Source organism: Epinephelus fuscoguttatus, linkage group LG12 (genome assembly GCF_011397635.1).
Source record: "Epinephelus fuscoguttatus linkage group LG12, E.fuscoguttatus.final_Chr_v1".
Taxonomy (NCBI): domain Eukaryota; kingdom Metazoa; phylum Chordata; class Actinopteri; order Perciformes; family Serranidae; genus Epinephelus; species Epinephelus fuscoguttatus.
In genome coordinates this window covers 40,059,253-40,077,329 of record NC_064763.1, presented here as the reverse complement: position 1 = coordinate 40,077,329, position 18,077 = coordinate 40,059,253, and the positions used below count along the sequence as shown (strand labels likewise).

Below are 18,077 nucleotides of genomic sequence, written 5' to 3'. Positions count from 1 at the left end.
CACGCAGCACAGTGAGAGTGTCAGGAGGATTAAAGAGTAGCTGAGGCAGAGTGGTTGGACGGCATTCCTCCGTGACTTTCCTCTCCTGTTACAGTCATCAGACGGCATTCAACAACCAATCACTGTTTGCAGAAATACGAATAGGCTTAGACTGGAATGCAGCCGAACACTCAGCTCCTGATAAGATTTCACAAAATAATCATGTATGAGAGGGAGTTTTATGATGTTGTCTGATAGGTAGAACAGAAAAGTGACAGTATTATACACTTTATGGGCAAAAATATGTGGACACAACCTGTTCATATACTTACGTTTACTTTTATTGGTGTCTGTTTTTCTTGTTTTTTTGTTATGTCGTGAAGTGGAAGAATATTTTAGACCAGTGGTTTCAAACCTGGCCGTATGATGAATCAGAGGGCTCACAAGATGATTGTCAGTACAGGAAGCGTAAGCAACATTTGTACTCCTCAATGTGAGGCTCATTTTCCAGATTTTCCTTTAATCTTTGCCTTTTTGGTCGTGATTTAGTGGATAGTTTTTGTTTGTCAAGTAGACATTACTTTGTTCTAGAGGCTGGGAACTATATTGTGTGTGACAATAGGGAGCTTTGTGGCAACAGTTTGTGTTTGTCCCTTTCCTGTTTCTACATCACAATGACCCCATGCACAAAGACAGCTCCTTTAAGAAATGGTTTTCTCAGTTTGGTGTGGAAGAACTTGACTGGCCTGCACAGAGCTCTGACCTCAACCCCATCCATCACCTCTGGGATGAAATGGAGTGTTGAATGCAAGACAGACCTTACACCCAACATCAGTGTTGGACCTTTAAAATCCCAGACACTAAACCCAATGATGGTTTCAGGGTTTTAATATAAGATTGGACTTGAAGATTATAACAGAAAGCCTCTCTTACAAGAGTTTGAAAAGTGCAGGAGTGGGGTTGTTTGTTTTTGGAGCTTGACCCATACTAGAGACTGAGGCTGCGTCCACAATAATATGTTTTTGTTGTAAAATGCATAACTATTACTGTGTTTATGCTTAGCGTCCACACTACTCAGGGCTTTTAGAACTCCTTAAACAGACACCTTTGAAAACGCTGCTGGCCCCATTTTAGTTTGAAAACTCTGGGGTTGTGTTATAGCCTGCATGGGTGAAAACGGAGACTTGAAAACGATGACACAGACACCCACGTTCCCTTCCCGATAGGATCTAATCGGTCACGTGTCAAGCCAAAACATTAAAGGAAGGTATTTTATTCTTGTGTGGCACTTGTTTCTTATTGCCATGGCTTCTTGCAGTATTGGATAATACTCCTGGTATCTCAATAGTATTAGTGTTTCACGGTATGCTGGTACCAACGGTCGACCGCGGTACTTAAACACCACGGTACATATGATACCATAATGTTGGAGTACCGTAGTACTACGGTACCTCAGGTACCACTACTGTGGGATAAGTTCAAAGTCCAATCGCAAGAGGTTGAGTGTCCTGTCCTGTCGGAGGCTCCGCCGTATTCCTGTCAAATACGGCAGCCATAGTGCTCTGCGACACAAGGTAACTTGGCTTACCGGCGACCGAGAAGCCCGGCTCCAGGTCCAATAATTTCGTCTTTGTTGGTGTCATGGCTGCCCAGACCTACCTGAACAGCCGAGCCGCGGTGGCACACAGGTATGTGACGTGTCAGAGGAGAAACAAGCCGTTCACATTTCTCTCTCTGTGGCAGGTAACGGTCCACAAACCTCACCGCACTTTAGGGACTGTTCTTTACTTATGAAGGGACTTGTCAGGGGAGGAGGGTGGCTGGTTGATTTTTATTTTATTTATTTATTTTATTTTGATCCCCCCTATGTTAATCACTTATTGATGCTGTTTTTGAAGTATGAATAAGTCAATAAGTAATTTATTCCATTGAAATATCATTGATGTATTATAGAAAAGTGATTTATCTTTTTATAAATGACAAAAGGCACATCTGCCTCATTTTTGCTGTGGTATCCTGATACTACTCAGAGCCGTGATACTTTCACTGGTATTGTACCGTGGGTCCCAGTTTTGGTACCGTGACAACACTAACTAGTATGTCGCCATATTTGCTCCGCAAGGACTCCCAGTCTGTGTTTTCCGCCACCTTGATTGCCTTATACTCATGCTACTTTCAGTAACAGTTTCACCTCTTCATCGGCCCAGCAAAACTCTGCTCTTACTTTTTTCAGCAATCAGTGTCAGAGTTCACATTCTGCTTCCTGTTTACATCGACTCATACATGCCCAGTGTGCCGTTAATAGTCAGATGATGCGCATTTTCAGGGGTATTAGTAAAGACGGAGATCATTTCTGAAACTGATCCAAAATACTTGTGCGTATGGAGATCGTTTTAGTTTAAAAAAACACTGTTTTAAAATGAAAATATATCAGAGGTCACACAGCACCTACACAGAAAGGGATTCAACATTTTGAATAAAGGCACTTCAGAAAGGCAGATGTTTACTAAAACTGGTGCAGGAGCTGGCCACAACCATACCTGGAAGTCCAAGAAAAACACGGTTTTACTCATTTAAAAATGTCCACTTTAGTGTGGAATTCCAGTATCACTTAAAAAGTGTGACTGTAGTTAGATAAATGTTTTATGTTAGTAAGTATCTGTTAATGTCCCTCTTTTTCTCCGTGTTATTGTGAAGAGGTCGTTGTGATTTTAATTATGAAATGGTTCATAACAGCATTTTCACTCAGCATAAGTCCATGTTTGAGAAGGACTCAGAGAGGATTACTTGTTCTCTCTGCCTGTTACAGACAAGTGCCTCTCTCCCTCCCTCACTTCCTCATTCTCTCTGTACCTTGTTTTCTCCCTCTCCCTCTCTCTCTCTCCCTCTCTGTACGAGCGTCCCTCCCCCTCTTCCCTCTCTGAAGAATGTGGAAGGACCTGTTATTCAGATGCATGCATGACTTGCTGATGACAAGGTTTGCATAGCTGTTGCTGCCTCTGATGGCTGTTTCCTGCAGCGACTCTTCTGCCTGTTCTCCCTGCAGCCGGGACTTCCCAGTCTGCCTACAGCCAACAAAATCTAATGAAGCAAATATTTAATCTTGTACTCAGACTGATCAAAAGTCAGCAGTATATGTAAATGCATTTTACCCGTAAAAATATCTTCGATTATGTCAACATTTTCAAGTTGTTTTCGAAAAAAGTTCTCAGTGTAGATTGAGAACTTTTTTCGAAAACAACTTGAAAATGTTGCGCTACACCTTTGGAACAGTAAAATAGCGTAACCTCTTCTTTCTCTTATTTGACAAAAAGAAGTTCATTGTGGCCATTATCTGATGTAGACAGGAGTGGGACAGACAACTCCATTTAATCTGCTAGGGCTGCTAGGAGACATTACACCAAGAAACTAAATGTGGGATTGTTGTGATGGCAGATTGTGCTGCAGGAGGCTGTGCAATCCTTTTTTGTGAAGTGTAAGTCAACGCCATCAAACCTGCAGCAAACACTGTCACTACTCATCAACTTATAATGGGCGAATGTCAGGCAAAGGATTATTATGAACATAAATTAATTTATCATTTTTAATTGGTTAATTCATCCATGTGATTACTGCTGCTCATCCAGGTCCAGTTGATGTTAATGAAAACAATGATATCATCAGGAATTATTGTTATATACTCAAGGGAAGTACTGAAAAAAGGGGGTATGATAATAAATAATTCAAGGCCACATTGTTCGCTTTGATTTTTCATTGTACTTTTATATAATCATGAAACACATTAAATTACACTTTTTGTGGTTTTCAAAAGATCTCAAAAGCTGAAATTTAACTAGAAGCTTGCAGAAACCCTGAATAAAAATGATTACAGGCTGGCAACAAGACTTTGTCACAGATTGTGGATTGGTTTAAAAGTCCTTAAGCTCTGTTTCAAAGTTAATTGTAGATAGTGTTGGGTACAGAACCTAGTACTTTTAAGGGTACTGACCGAATTACGTTGGCACAACAGACCACAGATTCATGTTAATTCCATCTGTGCCAAATATCGGTACCTGAGAGCACATCTGGATGTGTGCCCCATGCAGTAGTAATAGCAGACAAGAGGCAGAGGTGCCATAAAACACCCCAAAGACTGGAAGTCAGTCATGGAGCTCCAAGGCCGGCAACGGAGCTTTGCACCGTTGGCTTTCTAGCCTCGACCAGCACTCATCTTCTGCGATAGTTTTCCATGTTTGGTCTATTTTTTTCTATATATTTTTTAGTAATAGCCTAGTATCACATACACACACACGCACGCACACACATGAGCAGACAGAGAGAGCTCTATGTGTGATTAGAAAATCACAGAGGCGCGGAACTGCTTTTTAGCCTATCACGTCACCCTGCAGCTTTTTAGAAATTACCTTTTCTGATTACACGGACAGGTACCAGATTCCAGGCACTAGAACTGGTGTCGGTTCAAATATGAACACCTGACCTTAATAGTTGATAGATGGAGAAAACAGTAAGAAAAAGAAACAAATACAGATAAGCCACCTTCATGTGGAAGCAGTCTAAAAATCAGCTGCATGTAATGCTGTCACCAGCTAATGAAAATTCAGATTTTAATGCTGAGGATGCAGGTTTCCAATCTTTGGCCCATCAAGGTATCGCAAGTCAGGCTTTTTATTTCCTCTGGAGGAGGTGTACAAATTAGAGAAATCGGTCAGTGCAGCAATTGATTTGTGGAAAACAAAGACTGCATATTTATTGGCCTCAATGGCACATGTTTCAGCTTCAGTGTTTAAGAAACAAAGATGGTGAAGTTCACAGGCAGGGCTGTCTGGCTGTGAAAATGTTTCAGTACAGTCAATACAATATATAAATTATACTTTTTATCAGTACTCTGTGGAGTGTTGTTAACTCATCATAGCGGTACAAACATAATTTAGATAAATCAGATACTATTTCCTCAAAGAGTAAGTAAACAAGAGCTCAAAAAAATATGTGTGCTGAAAGTGAATGAGTAATGCTGCCCCACCACCTGCTGTCGTAGTGCCCTTAAGCGAGATGTTCTACCCTCCTACGCTGAAGCCTGACTGCTAGTAAAAGGCTGTGGTTACACTGGGCAGCTTTCTCTTGACACTTAGTGTAAGCGTATGAAAATGAGTCAGAGTCAGTGTTGCTATAATGTGTGTAATAGTTTGCTCAGCTGTCCCAGGTCCTTGTGTCAACATTTAAAAAGCAGCTAATTGAAAGCCATTAGATCTTTTGAAAGTGATTATCTGTCCAGAGCAGCTGACAGTGAATGAGGTGACCTGGGGACATTATCTGAAACCCTACTCCTACTTATATTGGTCTAAATCATCATCAAACTGACCTTTATCTCCTGTTTCTGTCCCTGCCTCCCCCTCTCTACCTCACCCCCTCCTCTCTCTGGCTCTGCTCTTTCATCCTGACCCCCAGGATTGACCAGAAGGTGTCCAACAGCCCGTATGGCTACAAGCTGCAGGAGGCGCAGGCTATCCTCACAGAGGTCCGCTCCATCAGGGATGCCATCAGCTCTGGGGAGAAAGAGAAACAGGAGCTCATGCAGGTAAAAACACATTTGTAAGGGAGTGGATAAACACAAAAAGTCAAGACGCTCGCTGTAACATAGACTCGTCAGGCTCAGAGTGGGAGCACAACACAACAAAAGTTTGATGTTTAGTTTGGTTGATTCCAAAAGTAGATGTTCCTTCTATTTGAATACTAAGCATATGTTTGGTTAAACTCTAATTTGTAATTGAAGACCTTCAGCAGCTGATTATAGTAATGATATAGTGATGGAGTTAAGCTCAGCCTTAGAGATAGGGTGAGGAGCTCGGACATCCAGAGGGAGCTCGGAGTAGAGCTGCTGCTCCTGAGCGTCGAAAGGGTTCAGTTGAGGTGGTTCGGGCATCTGATCAGGATCCTCCTGGGCGCATCCCACTGGAGGTGTTTCGGGCACGTCCCACTGGTAGGAGGCCCCGGGGCAGACCCAGAACACGCTGGAGGGATTATATCTCTCATGTGGCCTGGGAACGCCTTGGGGTCACTCAGGAGGAGCTGGAAAGCGTTGCTGAGGAGAGGGACGTCTGCATTGTTGTTTTGAATAAGGTGTCAGATCAAGAATCAGATCCAGTGCAGTTTGACCTTATTGAAGACGCACCTTTATTTTGTTTTATTCTTTTAATAGCTCGTCTCACTTATGAAACCGAAATTCAGCCCTCCAACAATTCAAACACGAGAGGAGTAAACTTAAGGAGAAAGTCTATTATGCATGGAAAAGCTCAGCATTGTTTAAAGGCTGCTGAAGGCAGGATGTTGAGTTGATCAGCTCCAGTATCAACTCTCTGACGAACAAAAGAAAAAGGAAAGAGGAGACAGATAATCCAAATGCTGACATGTGACACCAAGAGCCACGTGGATCATGTCAGAAATCACAGCGAGGGTGCGTCATGATGTGCATCTTATCCCACAAATGAAAGGATTTAATATGGCTGTAGTGGGGACAGTTTGAAATGTAGCGACATGGTTTATTTTCTAATCAAAGCACAAAGTGTAGTCAGCTACAGAGCAGCATTGTGTAAGTTTTTAGGCAGTCAGTGCTCCGTCCAAGAGCACTTCAGCAGGGCACTTTGTGCTTGCAACCAACTAGGACACCTCACATCAGTTGACCCTGGAGGAAAGTTTATTGTGTTATGTGTTTCTAGCAAAAGTGATGTTTGTATTTTTCCTTTTAACGGGTATTTAACTGAATTTATCTCTCATCCTAGCTATGAGATAGTCCCTGAATCTTCTAAATAGATAGACTTAAATATGACAAGGCCCAGAACAGAAAGGCTCTGGCTGGACTTTGCAGTGAAGTACAGTATAATACTTCTTGCAAAGCTGCGGCAGGAAGTGATTTGTAATGAAGAGTTAGAAGAAGAGAATAGCACATGAACATGGAGTATAAGGCAAGGCTGTGTGGCGAGGAGATGAGATCATAAGATGACTCCCAGGAGAGTCTTTACGTGTTTTAAAACACTTTACATTATATTGCTGTGAGAAAAGGGGCCAGGTGCACTAAAGCAGATTTAGTGACTCAGTGTAGCTGAAGCTGCAGGGAGGCAGGTGGTGTTTTAGTGTCGCGCCTCAGTCGTTGTGATGACAGCCTGTCGAGTTCGCTCAGCAGAGGATGAGGGCTGTGTTTGCGAGGCTCAGTTTGAGATGAGTTTTTCTGGAAAGTGAAAACAATTTTGCTGATGGCGGCGACATTTATCAACTATGAGGTTTCATTTCCTTTGTAGCTCTTGTGGAATAAACTCTGGAGTACCTCCAAGTGGGAAAGTTAGGAGCTACATCCGTGGGCTGTCAGTCTTTATTTCTGTCAGTGCTGATATTTCAGGTGACATTGTATCTCAGACAGCCCCTAGCCTGAGTTTGGAAAAGAAGTGACGAATGTAGGGTGCAGCTCGGTATTATTTTGATTTGCAACTTTGTCTTTTGTTTCTTGGTGAATTATTTTACCTTTAAAACATCCCATCCTAGAGCCCAATAACATCTTATAATGTTTAGTTTTGTCTGACCAACAGTCTATAACCCAAAGAAATTCGATTCCAAATTATTTTGTAAACTACTCAACTTCTGTCAGATTGCATGGGGACCTCAAATTCCAATATACTTCACTTGCATGAATGACAATCTTATTCTCTCCTCCTCTGTACTCCTGTCTGCCACATACAAAAACTGTTTCCACCCAGCTTCTTACCTCCCAACCCTCCTCTGCTTTGCCACCTTCCTTCATTGCGTGTGACAGCATCGCAGTGCAGCCTTCACTCCATATTTCTACCATGGCTGCAGTGTGTATTAAAGTTGCATGATGGGACTTGGAGTTCACAGGCTGAGGGTATGAGGGGAATAGAGCCGAACGTGAAATCTGTTTGATATATGTTTTTTGGCTCTCGTGGCAAACAACAATTAATTGTTTCTAGTTTGTTAATAAACCATAAATCACCATTATAATGCTTCTGTGTTTAATTTTGGATTTTATGCCTCTTAACTGTGCAGATGTTCTTTGATGCTCCAGGCACAAACACGTCTGCACAGCATATTAAACAGTGGAAAAGGTAGAGCAACTAATGTCTGCAAGTCTTCTATTAAAAAATTGAGCATTTTAGAGTCTGCCTCAGTGTGGACAATACTCCAACGCACACCCCCATACATACATATAAATTAAAAACATCAGGTATAATCAGGCAGGTCTGGCTGCAGATTCGTTGGGCTGATATTGGTTTGGAGGTAGAAGGAGGAGAGTGTGTTCAATAATACATAATCTGCTCCACGGACTCCCCTCTGCCTCCCTCTTTCTCCCATCTCTCCCACTCCCTCCCCCTTACCATCTGCAACTGACAGCTCAGTTTGTGTGTCTGTGAGATTGTCTGTTCACATATATGTGTGTGTGTGTGTGTGTGTCCCTGTGCTGTGCATCTGTGTGTGTTTGCGTGGCTGTGAGTATGTTTCTTACACAATTAATGCTGAAATACTTTAATTCAGAGAGATGACAACTAGAGAAATGGTGAGAGGTGTATTCTTATTAAGAGATCTTATTAACAGCAACAGTTTGGAGCTGAAACAGACAATTAATTGATTAGTCGGTCAACAGAAAATCTTACTATCGAGATTAATAGTCTCAGTCAATTTTCAAGTATAAAATACCAAACATTTTCTAGTTCTATAATCTTAATTGTGCAGCTTTTGTTCATCTTATGTGATAATAATCTGAATGTCCTTGGGTTTTGGACATATTAGGATTTTTCTATAAAACAATGTATATCTCAGTCATCACTTCTGAACCACTAGAAGTGTGTGGTGGTGTATTTTTCTGCAGAGACTCTGCTCTCTACTTGTATGTTCTTATTTTCTGTACTCATGGGTGTGTAACCCCCACAGCGCTCAGCTGAGGTCGGGACTTTATAAAAAGGTAGCGACTGGGTGCCAGACGGTAAGCAGCAGGCATCCAAGAGACACAGCGCCAGAAAAAAAAAAATGCAAATATAGCGAGGCAAAGTGACAGATGAGAGAAAATCTGGGGTTTGATTTTACTTTTACATTACTTTTACTGTCACTGGTGAACATTACAAACAGAGAGCAACATTCCTGCATACTATACCTTTAAATTTAGAGTATGTGGATTGATAAATTGAGTGTGAAAATGATCTCCGAATCGTTCAGCAGATGCTTCACTCAGAGAAAACTGCATCAGCTGAACCTGTTGGTCGTTTTTTTCCAGAGCCCTAAGAGGAAACGCAGGTCTGATGAAGCACTCAGTATATGATTTTTAGGTAATGAAATCTTTCAAATATAAATCAAAACACTTTTCTCTGACTGCCGCTCGGGGGCTGCCATTCTGTATAACAGCCATGTGTAGCCTGAATGCTGAAATGCTGCTAAATCAAGACCCAGGAAGAGACAAAGAAAGGTCTGAAACTGAGAGTCAGTTGAGAAGCTGCATTATTAAAGTGCGTAAACGCCACTTATCACAGAGGTGGTATGTTATTTTTTTGCCCCATCTGAGAAGCAAAGATAAGGTGCATTCCTAAGCAGGCTTCAAAACCAGCCGCAGAGTCATATAAGATATTCATCATGGCTGTAAAGATGAAAGAATGACTGCGGCAGCCTTCACCACCGCTGATGCTGCATCACTGTAACCAACAGGGAACATGCAGCAAACACAGAGGAGGCAGTCTGTTACACTTTACAGTTTTGTCATTTTGCAGATGCTCTTTGCCCTGAGCAGCTGTCACTGAATGCCTTTGTACAGTGAGTCGAATAAACTTCGCTTTATAGTTGTTTCCTGGAAGCTTCAGTTCCTCGATGATCAGATAAATGATTGGAGTGTAATGGACAAAATGTTCGATTCAGAAACAATTGACCGTTTAAGGTGCAGTTAATACAAGATGGATGTTGCCCCATCGTCCCATTGTATTCAATCTTATTCTTGATAGTGTCACGTCTTGATTTGCTCCCTGTTTAAAATGTTTTAATGTCACTTTACGTAATATTCTTTCTCCCTGTCCTTAATCACATCCTATTTTTATTCCATGAGTAGTTTCTTGCTGCAGTGTTCCAGTTTCTTCCCGCTGATCATTCATGTTTTGATTCATGTAATCTCCAGCAGACCTTTTTTTGTCTCTTCTTTTCATCCAGAAACTCGCAGCGTTGAAGGACGGTTTCCAGCTTGACTCGGGCTCCCAGCAGGAGCTGTGGGGCAGCAGTCCCTCGCTCGCCAACTCGGAGCTGTCCATCCCTCGGCTCTACTCGGACGCCGGCTCGCAGACTGACATCCCCGCTGAGGTGAGTCCGCAGCCAGGATCTCAGTTTCACCTTTTTGCCAGTTACAGCATTAGAAGATGCCAAACAGTCTGGGTCTTGGTCTGGGCTGCAGAAGTCAGCACGAAATTGAATATTGTCAGACAGGTCAAAGATGGCGACAACATGGAACAGTCTAGCATATGTTTAACCTTGGGACAGTTTCCTGAGAGTTGACAGAGATGGACGACCAGTCAACCTTTCAAAAACTGGACTTGGTATCAGTGTTTTTCCAAGTGTAAAGCAAAGATATTAGGACAGAAAGATTTTTAGGGTTGTTGGTTTATTTTATCAGATGTTGGCTGATTTAATTCATTTACTTAATCATTATGAAACATTCTAATACAGCTGTCTCATAGGTTAAGAACAACTAGACTAAACTAGCTAATTGTATTCAGTATGAAGTAGTTAAAAAAACTCCACCTACAGATAAATGCTGCTTACACATTGATGCATCAGTATTAACAATCTAATAATGTCATATAAAATAATATGGGGACAGTGAGGGGACATTTTACTGCGAAACACGTACATTTTGCTGATAACGCTTCCCTACTTTTACTCACATGTGATTTAAAGGGAAATTTCGGTTTATTTCAACCTGTCTCCTATCGTCCTAAATTTGTTTCAAGTGACTAGTGACATATAAATAATAGTTAGCATGTTAGCCGTAGGCCTAGATACAGCCGGGGCGCATAGTAGCGTCAGACCTGTTAAAACGTAAGTGAACGGGCAACCTTCAAGTGCAAAGTTAGTCCACTAAACAAGCTTTTTTTCCACAAAGACCGCCTCATATCGTTAGGATAAATGTCAGAGAACATATAGAAAACGACATGTAAACGTGTTGTCTTACCTTACCGGTGTGCTGCCATGTTTGTTTACCATCTAGCTCTGCTTTCCAAAGCGTGGCTGAAATATATCTGGCGAGCTCTAGATAAAGCCCAGCTGGATACTACTCCAGGTGGAGGTGTCTCGTCCTCGGTCACATCCAGACCTTGAAAATAAGGCTGCAACCGGTCCCATTCCTTGCAACAGAGGCATTCCTCTTCTGTGGGCACTGGGGCACAGCATTCACAGGTACACCACCAATCTCCAGAGCTACGCAGCCTTGCAGCAGCCATTCCTCCTCTCTCGTCCTCTACCTGTTGCGCCTCTCTCTCTCTCCTCCTCCGTTCTTCAATTTCACGAAGCTCTTCGTCAGTGTATTCTGGCTCAAATAAATAAGGGCGGCCATCAAACTCTGCAAAATCAAATTCCTCCTCCACAAAGTCGAAGTCTGGCAGAAAGTCAGCCATTATTCTATAAATCTTTCATAAAATAAATGAAGGAACTTTTCAGGCTACTGTCCGGTTCTGCCTTCCAGCTGCTGCTGCTTGTTCTTGCGAGATTTCAGGCACGGTATGAGATTGCTGCTTGTTCTCGCGATATTTCGGCCACGCTTTGGAAAGCAGAGCTAAATGGCAAACAAACATGGCAGCACACCGTTCACTTACGTTTTAACAGGTCTGACGCTACTATGCGCCCCGGCTGTATCTAGGCTAACAGCTAACATGCTAACTATTATTTTTATGTCTCTAGTCACTTGAAACAAATTTAGCACGATAGGAGACAGGTTGAAATAAACTGAAATTTCTCTTTAAGATGCAGGACGACCTGTAATTGAAAAGTTTTATAATGTTGTGCGTGCACTTGTAGTTAAGTAAAGGATCTGACTGTGAGTTAATATATTAATGCGTGTCAGTGTCCATCATGTGTTAATATTCTGTTTGTATTCAGTTCATGACCAGCACCAACAAACTGGCAGAGAAGGTTCGTCTGAGTCTGAAGTACGAGGAGGCCAAGAGAAGGTAGACATGACTTGTCTGTGTGTTAGTGTGTGTGAGTGTGCCTTTTATAATGCAACTTTTATGTTCACTGTTTTTTAGTCTTGCATGAATTTGTTGTGTCATTTGAGGAGCTGCAAAAGTACTAGCTGACTTCCACCACTTAAGTACTGACACATGGAATGAGGACATCTGGAAATAGAAGGAATAATAGACAAATGTCACTGAGCATGTAGCATGTAGGAAGGATTTAACTTTGATATACTTTTCTTTGCCAGAGATTGAATTAATAGCTTGAATAACAGAAGTTTATCAGGTTGATCTGTGTAGTACAAGTCAGCTGTTAATTAAGCTGACCCTCGTTCTCTACCTCTCCCTCTCTCAGGATCGCCACCATCGAGGTCCAGATTGCCAAACTGGACAGCGAGGCCTGGCCGGGGCTGCTGGACCCGGAACGAGATCGCCTCATCCTCATTAACGAGAAGGAGGAGCTGCTGAAGGAGCTGCAGTACGTCAGCCCCCGCCAACGCCTGCAGCCCAACGACGCAGAGAAGCTGGAGTCTGAGAAGAAACGGCTGGAGAGAGACCTGCAGGCCGCCAGAGACAACCAGAGCAAGGCTTTGACTGAGAGGTGTGTGTGTGAGCGGGGTCTCTGGAGAATATTGATTAAGTTTATTAATCAAAATCTGCACATAAATGTAAACATACAAATAATAATAACCCACCAAAAGGGGAGGACAGGAAAAAGGTTTCTGTCTGACATTAGCTGACGCTGAAAGTGAAGAACTGCTGGACCAGTCCGTCTGCTCTTTACTGCATGTCTAAAGCTGGTGAGAACAGTGTCATGGTGAAGGTTAGAGCAGGTGATGACAGCGGTGTGATGTCTGTAACTGTGGCCATTAATGTCTCGTCTCCCGATGAAACCACTGACCTTCTATTTCTGTTTGACTCCTTTGGCCTTTGGAGACGTCAAACCTCCCTGATGATTATTAAGAGTTAGAGATGAACCTAGCAGTCTTCTTCTCTCCTCTCCTTGTCTCCTCCCCTCGCCTCTCCTGTCCTGTAGGGCTACAACTGAAGATTGTTTTCATTGTCGATTAATGTGTTGATTATATTTTGGATTATTTGGTTAGTTGTTGGTCTATAAAATGCCTCTCCTCTCCTCTCCTCTCCTCTCCTCTTATTCACCCCCTTCACTATTAGTTTAAAAAATCTTCTATACCTCCACATCCTTTCTGTTCCTGCTCTCCTCCTTGTGTACCACTTTCTCTTTTCTTAAATGGCAGCAGGCAGCAAACCAGAACCACCAAGATCCTGCACGCCTCCTCCTCTCCCCTCCTCTGCCTTCCTCTCTCCTGCTCTAACAGGACTCTTGTTGTTCGGTGTTCAGGTCAGACTCTACCTGAGCTCAGTCTCTCTTTGTGTCTCGTCTCCTGTTCCTGTAACCCGAGAGGCTGCAGAGCCTGGCCACAAAAGAAACCTCTTGTAGTCCACCTACGCATCGCACACACACACACACACACACACTGACACAAGAAATATGCACACTCACGTATTAAATGTCTGCAGGTTGTGAAGATGTCAAATTCACTGAATCAGGTTCTTTGAGTCTTTAATTTGTTTTGGAGGTTTTTGGAGACTTCACACTGCCGCGCAGGTATTATCAGGTATTCTGGCCGATTAGACCTCCACTCAGCTTGAAGTTTGGCATAGCTCTGCTAAAGCATTGTGTGGTAGGTCATAATGAGAATGTCAAATGTTGCCCTTCTCTAAAAATATGTTGCAATGCTAGCCGGAGAGGGATGCAGATGTCAGTCTGAAAACACTCTCACACTCCTGTAAAGAGCTCCGGTCAGGTAAAACAAATGAAAACTTCTGCGTGGATGTGTTTCTCGGTGTATGTTTTTGTAAAATCAAACCCCAAACTTTCACAGAAAAGTTGCTTTTAGTGTGATTGAAAAAGTTTTAAATGCAGTGTGAAACTTCCTGACACATTGCCATAAACATTTTGTGACACAACCCACAAGTGTCACTGGTTGATGAAAATTTGAGACATAATCTGAAAGAGACCTGAGAGGGTCAGATTCTGGTCTGAATAGATGAGAGGATAACTAGACCTGATCTGAACTGCGGTGGGGCGATAAATGTCCTTCTGCCTCAACTTATTTTTATGTTGTGATGATAATGATGCTCCACAGGTTCAATGCAGATACACAGTCTGCTTGGAGTCACTTGTTAATCTGATATATTTCAGGGTACCTAAAAGTAAGGCCTGAAAAATGTCTTAAATTCATTAGAAATGTCTTAAATTGGTCTTAAATTCATTACTCAAAGGTCTTAAAATTGTTGCGGAAGGAATATTTAATCTGGCTTTCTTTCTTTTCTTTTTTTTATTCTCGCGGCACTTTTCTGTGAGTGGCCACCTGGCACTCAATATGCTGCTGTAGTGGTTTGTTTTCCAGACGTGAGTATCTTTGAGCAGTGAAAGTTATTATTTATGACTTTTTACTTGTCGGCAGTGATTTGTTTTCCACAGAGCTCTAGGTGCGAGCATTTTAGTCGCATTTGCGACTAAAAATAGTTTTGTGCCAGCAAAATAAATCATTCAGCACGCTGTGCAAGTACAGATTTCAACCAGCAGCAGAAACGAAAGGCGAATCCTGCTGGTTGTGGGTTGAATGGGGGTCACAGACAGGAATACGGTGGTCAAATAGCCTACGGCGGCTCTGCGGCGCAAAATAACGGCTTACCAGCGGCGACAGAGAAATCCGACCCCAGGTCCAGTAGCCTAATTTCCTCTTTTGTTGGCGTCATGACTGCCGTTCACATTTCTGTCTTTGTGTCAGTAACGGCCCACAAACCTCACTGCACTTTAGGGACTGTTCTTATGAAGGGACTGTTCTTTACTTGTCAGGGGAGGAGGGTGGCTGGTTGATTTTTATTTTATTTATTTATTTTATTTTGATCCCCCCTATGTTAATCACTTATTGATGCTGTTTTTGAAGTATGAATAAGTCAATAAGTAATTTATTCCATTGAAATATCATTGATGTATTATAGAAAAGTGACTCATTTTTGCTGTGGTATCGTGATACTACTCATAACCGTGATACTTTCACTGGTATCGTACTGTGGGTCCCAATTTTGGTACCGTGACAACACTAGATGTCACAACCATTCCATTTGGAGTTGCGCAGTGAAGCGGCTCTGGTGCCGCTTAAAAAAGTGTTCCCCCCCAATTTTACAGATTAAGCACTAGTTATAGTACAGCGGGATCCCCCAACCATCGCTTATATTTATAGTTTTTTTGGTCTTAAATTCCATTCAAGGTGGCATTAAAAACGTCTTAAAAAGTCTTAAATTTAACTTACTGAAACCTGCAGATACCCTGTATTTACACTAGAGTGGATATCTAACCCTCGCCTGACCAAACTGACAGGCCAGGTCGGGTTTAGGTTAATATTTACAAATGAGGTTATGGTTAGGGTCAGATTTGTCCTACATGACATGGCTCTCACTGCTTCATGCTTTCTTCCCAGTTAATATCCGCTTCCTTGCTATATTGTCTTTCCATTTCCCTGTCAAAGTGACTCAAGCAAATAGAAGACAGCGTGAAGAGGGTCACCTGCATGTTTCAGCAGCAACAGAGAAGCAGAGTGTTTTCCTTGTATTAACGGCTCCAGGCTCAGGTCGGGTTTGGACATAAAAAACAGAATGCATGCTGGGTTCAGGTCGGACTCTGTTACTACTCTCTCGGATTCAGGTTCATATTCTGTTCCGACAGAAACATGAGGCCTAATTCACACACAGAGCTGAAACTGAATATAATTTGGGGCCTGGCTTAGATTGCACCCCAGGTCAGTTCTCGGTTACTATGGACACAGTGGACCTGGTTATTAATTGAAATTTTTGTTTGTTATTTCCTTTCATTTAACAAAGGAAGCCAAAGTTCTCAAAAGTAAATGCTTCAATGCCTAATGAGAACACAGCCTAGCACTAATGAAATATTCATTTAAAAGAGGAAGTATCAGATCAGAGCATAAGTAAACAAAATCCTGAATCTGACAAGACATCTGACGCCAGCTTTTAGTACTTGACATTTTTAGATTCTTTGTGCTACAGACACATTTTGATCGCTTAAAGGGATAGCGCACCCAAAAATGAAAATTCAGCCATTATCTACTCACCCATATGCCGAGGGAGGCTCAGGGGAAGTTTTAGAGTCCTCACATCACTTGCAGAGATCCAAGGGGAGAGGAGGTAGCAACACAACTCCACCTAATGGAGGCTGACGGCGCCCCAGATTCAAACGTCCAAAAACACATCATTAAAACCACAAAATATCTCCATACTGCTCGTCCGTAGTGATCCAAGTGTCCTGAAGCCCCGACATAAAAAGTTGTTTGGAAAAACGTTATTGGAACTCTGTTTTTAGCCTCATTGGGTGAGAATTTTCATTTTTGGGTGCACTGTCCCTTTAAGGTTTGATAAACAGCAATAGTTCACTGCATGCATCTCACCAGCTTTAGAAAAGCAGAGACATACTGGATGAACAGTATAGAAGAACTAGACAGGAAACACGGCCACAAAGATAATTTAACATGAACACACACACACACACACACACACACACACACACACACACCAACACCAGCAGCAATCTGTAACCTGATCAAAGGCTTCTCCTCTCTTTGGCCTGTTTCCACTCAAAGCATGAATCATCGTAACAGCTGTTAATGGACTGGTTTTCTCCAAACAAAGCTCATTCACACAATTGACACCGCTGTCACCTGAACACAAAGCAGCTGCTCACAATACCCGAACGCATCGCTGCCGTCGTGTCATATTTGTTCGCTTTTTTCAAGTGCTCACAGCTCCAGCGCTGCAAGAGAGTTCAGTTATTTTTTTTTATTTGCCTAAAATGTGAAGATGACTCATGTTCAGCCTCTTTTAAGAAGATTTAATTGATTAGATTACGACGTGACTTTCCACCCGCAGGCCTGTAGCTGACTGAAAAACAACCATACCGCTTATGTTTGTTTGTTTGTTTACCAAGTCATTTTTTTGTCATTTCAGGTTGCGACTTCACTGTAAGAGGAACAAGCTGGTCAGAGAGCTGGAGGAGATGGTTCGACTGGCCTCATCACTACATACTCAGCTCAAAAGGTATCAGTAATAATACCATTGTACTCACCAAGTTATTTCTCTGACCTTGAACCATCCTCATAAAAAATTAAGAGTAGAATAAGATTAAAGTTCAGGTAGTTTTAGAAGCCCAGGCTGAACTTTCATCTTCAGTAAAGTAGAGACAGTTTATGAAGGAAAATGTGGGATTAAAGGCGCAGACTAAAAGCTCAGGGATGCTCCAGATTCAACACATTTCCATCAGGCATCTTTAGTTCAACATATTTCATACAAGGTTGTCGGCCATCAGATGATTCACTGAAGAGGGATTATTTAGTCATCAGATTCAAAGCAGGCAGTCAAAGAGAGCAGCGCTTTGAAGTGAAGGGGAAGTTGAGAAATGTGGCGTGATGGAAGTATTTAACATTTAATGACCAAACATTAGCCGAAGATGAAAGCCGTTTTGTTCTCCTCGACTTTTTGATTTCAGTCATGATCTTGCCACAAATCAAATTTTCCAGCCCAACCCAGAAACATCCCCAGGAATTACATTTTTATGAGATGACGCAAGGCAGCTGTAAGAGCCACGCTTGTTTCGGAATCATTTAATATTTAACAGTCTCGCATTTTGAGTCGAACATTGATAATCTGAGAGGTTGTCGGTTGTCTCTGTGTCCTCCTCGGGCTAGTTGCTCGCCCTCTCTCTGTTTCTGTTCTCATCTCACGGCTCGCTCATCCCGTCTGTCTTGCTGGTCTGATGGACATCAAAAGTCTCCCCGTGCTGGGTTGGGAACTTTT

At 42.3% G+C, this 18,077-nt stretch overlaps 1 protein-coding gene across 1 annotated transcript in view; it reads left to right on the top strand.

Moving 5' to 3' along the window:
• wwc1 (WW and C2 domain containing 1) overlaps nucleotides 1-18,077 on the top strand; it is a 70,110-nt gene that overhangs the window by 26,649 nt on the left and 25,384 nt on the right. Inside the window, exons 6-10 of the mRNA XM_049591361.1 lie at nucleotides 5,425-5,554; nucleotides 10,171-10,317; nucleotides 12,109-12,179; nucleotides 12,541-12,786; nucleotides 17,232-17,321. Coding sequence (XP_049447318.1) covers nucleotides 5,425-5,554; nucleotides 10,171-10,317; nucleotides 12,109-12,179; nucleotides 12,541-12,786; nucleotides 17,232-17,321 — 684 coding nt within the window. The remainder of the gene's footprint in view (nucleotides 1-5,424; nucleotides 5,555-10,170; nucleotides 10,318-12,108; nucleotides 12,180-12,540; nucleotides 12,787-17,231; nucleotides 17,322-18,077) is intronic.